The 8,649-nt window shown below is 45.0% G+C and overlaps 1 protein-coding gene across 3 annotated transcripts in view; it reads left to right on the forward strand.

The window, feature by feature from the left end:
* The window catches only part of AFTPH (aftiphilin), a 40,417-nt gene extending 37,494 nt beyond the window's left edge, over window positions 1–2,923 (forward strand). For 2 of the 3 annotated variants that reach the window (XM_040058599.2, XM_040058598.2), the window contains exon 10: window positions 1,651–2,917. In XM_040058599.2, coding sequence (XP_039914533.1) covers window positions 1,651–1,795 — 145 coding nt within the window. In that variant the 3' untranslated portion in view covers window positions 1,796–2,917. Of the gene's footprint in view, window positions 1–1,650 lie in introns of all 3 variants that reach the window. The other variant, XM_040058600.2, reaches the window with a different exon arrangement.
* The last annotated feature ends 5,726 nt before the right edge of the window (window positions 2,924–8,649 follow it).

Here is an 8,649-nt window from a genome sequence, read left to right on the forward strand (position 1 = left end):
GGTGGGTGAGAAGCACATTTCAGCAGCTCAGAGATAGTCCTGTGAGTGCAAACAGAGCTGACTGTGAAGTTGTTAGAGGACGCACATTGGCTCTCTGCTTCTTCCTTCAGTAAATCCAGCACACAGCTTTTATCCTCCAGAATTTGGTAATCTGCCTAGTCAGTAGCTCGTGAAATTCCATTGCAAAAGAGGGAAAGAAAAAAAAATATTGCTGTTCTGTGACGGTAAGTCAGATTCGGTATTTAGACTGCCTCATCTAGAGAACTTCCATCGAGAGGGGATTTCAGGTAGCAAACAGAAGTGATGGTTCAGTGTCAGCACAATGATCAGTGATGGTGGTTGACACAATCATCAGATGTCAAGGATGTGTTTGACTCCAGCTCTTTTTTCCTTCTAGCTAAGGAATTCTGAGGCTGCCGTGGAAGCAAACATGTAGCCCCCTTGCTTTCCACTAGGCTCTGCTCAGCTGAAGAAACAATCCTCGTGGGGGCTGACAAAAAATACATGCTGCTTCATGATTGGAGTGGACATTGCCCTCTCATGGGCTTGGTTTAAAGTTTTACAGATGAGACCAGATACAGAAGGGAAATTCCTGAAGTGTTCTAGGGAAAAGCAATTTCTTTGGTTCAAGCGTTTTGTCTCTGCTTTTTCCACCCCCCACAAAGGTGAGGGAGCTTATTCATTTGGAATTTTTTACATCATTACAGGATTTAGCAGGTGCCTTTTTGAAACTGGAATAATGTTTGATGGAAAACAGAGTATTTCTGGTAGTAGGCAGTGTTCCTCAAAGATAATCCAGATGTGTGTGAAGTATGGATGTTTGGGCAGAGGAGAGGGGTCTGTAGCAGTCTGAGCCTGCTTCCATTTGACTTGGAAAGTGTGAGTTTTTTGCATAATAGTGAGAACCAAGCGACATGGGATTCAGATTTCTTTATTCATTTGTGCTCAGTAATTCTTGTGAATAATGCAAAAGGCAAAATAAACCCTAGTGATTCCCAAAGTGCTGTATGTATCAGGGCTACTCATACTCTTGTACTTCAAAGCAAGTGGATACACTTATTTGTGAGGCACCTTCTGCTGCTGCTGAATCCTGAAGGGGGAAAAAAGGTTTTGGGATCACAATGTAGAGTGGCATGATGTGCAGTCTGAGACCAGTAGTGTTGAAAACACAGCCTAAGTGCTTTTTTTATTTTAAAATGCTTGAGAAGTAACTTAGGAGTTTCTTAATGTCCTTTTAAGATCTTTTCCATTTTATTTTTGAAGGATTGTACCTGATTTAGGTAGTTTGGAGCTAATGCTCCAGCTGTTTTATCTCTAGAATATGGGCTCTTCAAGTGAATCTCTTGACTCTTGAAGCTGGTAAAAAAAGAAAAAGGAAAAAAAAAAATCTGTAAAAAATCATCATTTGAATAGGATTTTTTTTTTCCCTTATTGCAACAATATACACAGGAGCATTTTGCTGACTCTCTGTTACCACGTTATTGGTAGGCAGGTAGGTATTATAACATTAGACTACCTTCAAGTAGCTTACAGAAGTGCCTGTCAGTGGGAGACAAGCTGACAGAACATCGCTTCAATCAGTGCTTGTTTCAGTGATCCCAAGGATATCAGGTACTGGATTAATGCACTTGGTTCTTTTCTTCCCAACAGGAAGCCTAAAAAGGAAGAACATCTTAGTGAAGAGGCTGCCAAGGTGATTTCTAGCCTTCCTGACTTAACATTCATGCATGCCAAGGTGTTGATGTTCCCAGCCACATTAACACCTTCAACGAGCTGCCAAGAAAAGGTAGACTAAAGTGATGTGAATTGGACGTTTTCTATTGATTTTATTTTTTTTTTTTTCTTCCTTCCCTTCTGCGGGTCGTAAAAAGCAATCTTGCTTTAATTAAAAAAAAAAATATCAAGTTCAGATGATTTGTTGGTAAGCAGCACTAGAAAGGTATACATAGTAATGTATATTTATTTACATACTGGAGTCCTAAATTTATATTAGAGAAAAATGTAAATAATTGGGGGTAAATCTTTTTGAAGATCTATTCTTTTTGTTGTGCTGGGCTGTACACATTTATGTCTTTGTGAAATACACTGGTGGTGTCCTTCTTAAAAAACTTTTAAAAGTTCAAAAAAAAAAAAAAATCCTATAAACACATAATGAAAACTTCAATCTTCACAATCTGTGAAGTTCCCCCTTAAGACTTTCAGATTGCATCGAGCAACTTTTTCTTTCCTGCATCTATTAAAATACTTCTTGCTGGGAAAAAAAAAAAATCAAAAGGTTATGTTGTCCCTTTTGTGGGTTTTTCAGTTATTGTTTCTTTAAAACCCAGTAATTTCTTTTGTGTTTTAACAAGCTTAAGATGTGTTTTTCCTTTTCTTTTCCCCCCATCCCCTCCCCTTGTTTGATTGGTTGCCTGATCAGTTTTTATGTTCTTGAACTTCAATAGTATGGCTCCGTCACTATATAGCCTTTTGAAAGGTATGCTGTCAGTAACTTCTCGTTCCAGTCATGGATTACTGTCTAAACACTTGATTTTTTTCTTTCTTTTCTTTTCTTTTTTTCTTTTTTTTTTTTTTTTTTTCTGGTCATTAGAAGGTTGTCTGCTCTTAAATCAGTTTGATTTGGAAAAGAAGGACCAAAACAATATGAATGTCTTACAATGAAATATACCTGTAAAAATTTTTTTATGTTCTGTTGTACCACTATTCCTGTTTGATTTTGCACAGTGTAAAATGACATAATCATAGATTGCTATGGTTTTAGGCTGTATATACAGTAAAAAACTATGGGTTGTAAATGTCTGGGGAAATTCCTATGGAAAAAAGAGAGCTATGTCGAAGAACCTCTAAAAAGGTCAATATGCATGCCCAAGGTCTTTTGAGATTTAAGTGTGTAAATTTCCTTTTAGCTTACACAAAATAAAATAATTTAAAAGATACATATGTATACGGCCTGCTATCTTTTTTTAAAGAATGCCTCTATGTTAGTGGTAAAGTCGATGCTCTGCAGGATTTGTGTTTCTCAGTCCCACAAACCACACCTGCGGGTTTTCCTTCGATTCTCCTGTCTCTTTATCATGTTGGAACTCGTACTTGTGTCTCCAATTTCCCTTCTGGCTTGTAGGGCAACGTGGCTCATGATATTTGGGCTTAGAGACTTCTTCAAAGCCATGGCAATGCTCAGTAAGAAACACCAGTGAGGTAAGAAAGGACAGCTGGGTTTGCTGATTTCTTAGCTACAAAAAAAACCCCAGAAACACAGCAGTCACTGAAGTCTCCTCTCATGTTAGCTTGCACTGTTGCTCTCTGAGCAGCATCTCATCAGAGGGTCTCAGTGGACTGGCTGCAGGCAAGGCATGTTCTGGGTGCTGCTGTTTCTTGATGGTGCATGGACACAGACCCTTCCACGTCTTTACTGTGTGCACAGCTCTGCAAGTGCTCAGTAGTCGCCACCAGCTCATCGCTTAACATCTAGTTCTGAGAAATCTCTGGTGTGATTTTTTGATCTGTTATTTGAATTCTTTGTTGTCTGACAGCACTTGGGTCAGAAAAGCCTGAGTCTGGTGTCATCAGCCGGGTAAGCTGAAAGGTTGTCCTTGCAAAAGGAAGTTTTTTTACTTCTTGAAACGTCCTTGAGAGACCAGTGCTGGGTGATCTTCCATCTTTGTGAATGCAGGAGTTGCAGTGGTGCTCAGAACTGAGAGAGCGGCTCCCATGGCTATGGTAAAGTTAATTTGTAAAGGCCACGTTGTCTCCTTTGCCCTCCAATTAGTACTGCAGCGTACAATGTTGTGGTCTCAAACTGCACCCTGCTGTAGCAGAGGTTTAAGCAAAAGCCATCTCCTTTACCACGCAGCCCCAAACCCGCTCCTGTTTGCCGTTTCCGCAGGTTTTCGTCACGGCGCTGACTTCGTGCCTATTACGTGTCAAAATTGGCCTTGCTAATCCCCAGCTTTAGCACAGCATTCTTTATATGCATGCTTATTCTATCTTTCAGTTCTGCTCTAGGTTAAAATCGGTGCCTTTGTTTCCGTGGCCGTGGCGTGTCCCTCGCAGCCGCCGCGGTGGGATAGCTGCAGCACGGAGCTGTAGCTATTGTTTCAAGGAGAATATGTTTAGGAGCTGACTCATGATCCTTGTCTGGCAGCGAGTGGACTGAAGTATTAAGGAGAGGTGGGGGTGGAAGTGCCAGCTGCAAGTTGATCTTTAGTCTCCTCACAATTGCCTCCAGAGGCAGCTGCCCATTTGTCTTCCAGTCTCCGAGTGCAGTTCTGGTGGCCTGCCGTGGATGGGGGAGGGGGAAAAAGGAGATTTCTATTGTGACTGATGTACCAATCTGAAACTTTGTGAAACCTGGTAATGCCCAGAACGTCTTGATGGGATTTTTATGTTCTTTCTGCATCCCACGGACTTTCACACCGCTGAAAGATGTAAAGCTTGCATCCAGATTCAGCCTTTCGGGGCTAGATGCTGCCTGCCTTAAAATGTAGGACTGCTTTTTGTCTCCTAGCTTAAGGAGCCTCCTTTTTTGTTGTTGATGGTAGGATGGACAGACGGGATCCTCTTGCCTCTCTCCTCTGCCTTGTGCAGGCAGCTTTGTCCAGAACGCAGAAAGTTTTGGCTAACAGATTCAGCTGCATCGGGGTTGTCCTTCCACGCTGTTCCCAGTGACACAACGTGCCTTGTCTAGTTCAGTCTTGCCAGTGGCCCCATGGGCAGGATGGCAGCCGATCCTTTGTGCACATTTGTGTTGCTGTGCCTTGTCGCCAGACACGTCAGGGTGCGTCACTGAGGAGAGGGTGTTCGTGTGCCCATCCAGCACAAGCAGCAGAGGACACCTGGTTCACATGCAATTCCCTCAGCTGGCACGTGGCCACGGAGCAAAGTCCAAAGATCCCGCTGTGAGGTGAGCTGCAGGCTCCTGAAGGACTGCTAAGAAGGGCTGGGCTCTGCCTGTGTTACCTGAAAGACTCTGCTGGGAGACTTGGGGGTTCAGGTGCTGCCAGTGCTGGACTGCCCACAGCACCTGGAGCCTTGACACCTCCTCAGGATATCGTTAGCTCAACAAATTCCATTTTGAGATGGCCAAAAGTAAAGCTTGCAAATAATGCCTGTACGTGTTCTCAAATGCAGTGAGTGTGAAGTGAACTCTTCATCACGTGGACTTGCTGTACAGAATTTTGCCTGGTAGTTAAATCATCGTGTGGAAAGTTTTGTTGTTGAATATCTGGTGGGCTTTATAGGATGTGAGAGATGGAGCTCAGTGCGTGTAAGGTGAGCTACTCTTGGGCCAACCATCACATTTTGTGCCAGTTCTGCAACTCTGCATATTTCTCTTGTGAATTTCAGAGCATTTTGAAAATACAGGACAGTTGCAAAATACACTTGAATATAATCTATAATAGCATATGCCATATAATGATTGCATAGTACCTGCTAGCAGTGTCTGCTACAAAATCAGAGAAGTTTTTGGTCTTCTGGCCTCTGCCAAAGAGCACAGCCACTGCTAAAAGCAGCAAGCTCCCTCCAGAGAGCCTGGAATGTGGAAGGAGATGGGAAGAAATGCTTTTAAATTCAGAGGGCTAAAAACAAGGGGAGGAGGAGCTGGAAGAAAACACAAAGCAAGAGTTCAGCAGAAGCTCTGAGTAGGGGGAATAGGAAGGTGAAGCAGAACTCAGAGAACAGGCAGCTGGGGTAGCTGTAGGAGGAGCAGATGGTGGAGAAAGTGGGATACAAGCAGGAGGAGCAGGAGCATTTGGAGAGAAGGGAAAGCCTGGGCTGGATTGCAGGTGTACACACTGTGCCCACTGGCTGCTTTCCTCCAAAATGTGGAACTGAGCCTCGGAGATGCAGGGGTCTGAGTTCCTGTTCTGCAGAGGAAATGTGTCACAGCCATGGGGTGAGTGGGAGCTGCATCACCACAGCTCCGCTATTGCTGACAATTACTGGACTGCAGGCTGAGGGGTTTAAATGCAGCTGCCAGTGCCTGACGTAGCATTGATACAAGGCCAGATGTTAGAAGACCTTTTCCAAAAATTATTTTTAGATCAGGAGGTGCATCATAGTTGCTCCCTGTAGGTATAAAATCAAATCCTCCGAAGGAAAGCTCTGCCAGGGATTCGGAGCTGCAGCTTCAGTCCGGTCATGCGTCTGCAATGTGACAGTTGTTGCTCACATATCCTCCTGTCTTCACCTGATCCTTGCCTCGTGCCCTGTGCAGGTTTATTCTGTGAATCAGCGTAGTGCGGTGAAACTCCTCTCTGAAGGGCCCCAGCTTCCTGCAGATGGAGGGAACGGGTGGCCCTTGGTGGAAATTGCAGAGAAGGCACAGTGGAGTGTGATGCTCTCCTGGCTGGGAGCAGCTGGCCATGCCAGCTTGATTTGCAGGAGGTCACTCGTGCGCTTCTGTCATTTGAGTTGCCTGACTGGGATGTGCAGAAATGATAATTTCTCTGGGATGTAGCTTAAGCAGTGAGGAGCTTTGCTGGTTTGATACTCAGCCATGGCACTGGGGGTCAGGTGCGCTTGTGATGCCTCCAGAACTGATGGAGCTCTTGTTTTCACCTTGTCAACCTGTACTTAAAAATGTAATATATGTTGTTAACCCTGAGTTACAGACGGGTTGCAAGGATCAACTCTTTGTCAGCAATACCTGAGAAGGGCTGGCACAGGTGTCACACTCGTTTCACAGGCAGAGGGGAATTCTGACTCTTTCATGTCTGGATTCGCTATATGGTCACCAAAGTATTTTTCCTAGGGTCTCTGAGTCTTTCTCTGCAGCTCCACTGGCTCTGTCAGGACCTTGCTGACCTGGCACATGTCTGCAGAGGTTTCCATACAGTAATTGGATTGTGTGCCTCAACTAAGGCTTGGGACTGCTTCTGGAATATGAAGGGGCAAAAAAAAAAAAAATTTTCTCCTTGAACTGCAAAAAAAAAATATTTTCTCCTTGAACTTCCACTGGGATCCTGTGGAAAACAAAATAATTCAAATGAGAGTCAAATTAGGGTATTGTACGTATTTTTTTAACGTTTGCCTAAAAATCCTTAATGATTCTTCTGGCATGGTTTTCTATATGCCAAATGATCCCTTTTGGCATAATTCTGTACGTTTAGAACAGCAGAAGGTTGCCTTGCCTGAGCTGGCCTTCAGGAGACGTTGCACAAGGGGAGGAAAGCGAGTTCTTTGGATCAGACCTTGCAGTGTTGCCCGAGCAGGATACCTCACAGGAAAAGGAGTTGTCCAGGGTACCTCAGGGAGCTGTGGGCACCCCAAAGCTTGGTGCAGTACAAACCCCAAAGATCTCTGTGGTGTTCAGCCCCATCCTCGTGAGCCACGCCATCACAGCTCTGCACAGGGTTGAACCTTTGGGAAGCTTTGGGACCTGGACCTTGGGGGAAAAGCTCATCCCACCCCAAGCACTTCTGCTGGCGTGGATGCAGCACCTTGCACCACACTGGGGAGTTTGTCTGTTACAGACTCCAACTCCAGTGAAAAGGAGCAGACAAATTGGCCTCTCCATGCTCGTTCCACGTTGCTGATTGTCAGCTGCAGCTTATTGGTATAAGTGACCCAAAGAACCCCAAGTAAGGGTCTCCCCTATTGCTTGAGAGAGCAGCTAGTCTTGGCCACAGCAACACAGGGGAAAGGAGGGCAGTCCTGAGGCTCCTGCCACACAACTTCATCCCAACATGTCTTTCCAAAGCCAGTGGGCAGCTCCGTGCTCAGAGGAGCACGCTGAGGTGCAGTGGGATGTGCAGAAGACACGTGTGTGGTCGTGGCAGAACTGCTTCTGTCTAACGTCTGTGTTCTGGTGTCCTCCTGGGCTGTCACTCGGGCCTGCAGAGCTGTGATGTTTGTCTGAGTTGTAATTTTTGCTGTGGTTGGAGCTGGTTTTTCAGGTCTTCTTCAGCTGAGGAGAAGAGGTGTGTGAGGAGACTGCCTGGAAAGAACAAGTGAACGCTGGCAGCTCTGTGCAGACGCTCCGTGAGTAGCTGCACTGCTGGTTTGGGGTTTTTTATTCCTTTATGCTCACCAGTCCAAGGAGTTTACAGAAGACAAGGCAACAAGATTTGCTGAATCTCTCCCTAAAGCATTTCAGTTGTTCACCACGGTCTTAGAGAAGGATGTGGGAGCACCTCCCACAGGAATTCCGAGCAGGGTGGAAAGTACCTAACGGGCACTTCCAAAAACGCAGAGGCTGGCTCAGGATCCATAAGGCCTTTTTGGATCACATTTCGGCTTTTAAACTACAGGGAGCCTTAGAAGACTAATAGAAAACGTGGATATTTTGGAAACAAATCAAAAGCACTCGTGAAGTGTCCCCCTAACACCTTCAAATCCTCCCTTTCCTCTCTGTCAAACATTTTGTCCCGAGCTCGGCAACTTGGACCTGAAACCTGTTTGCACATGAACTCTACTACCAAAAAGGGTTTTATTTTCTCGGGGCTGTGTTATTTTACTGGTGCAGGGCCCGTGTTTTCATTAGGAGCACTAAAGCCTTTTGTCACTCAGTTAATGCTGGAGCAGTGAAGTGCAGCTGGCTGCGGGTGTTTTGCAGCTGTTCAGACCCTTGCAGGTTACTGTGCTCTGCCTTGGCCTGAGCTTCCTCCCTCTCACCATGGCACAGGGAGCAGTTGTGTGGCTGCTTTG

The sequence above is a fragment of the Hirundo rustica genome, chromosome 3, assembly GCF_015227805.2.
Source record: "Hirundo rustica isolate bHirRus1 chromosome 3, bHirRus1.pri.v3, whole genome shotgun sequence".
NCBI lineage: Eukaryota > Metazoa > Chordata > Aves > Passeriformes > Hirundinidae > Hirundo > Hirundo rustica.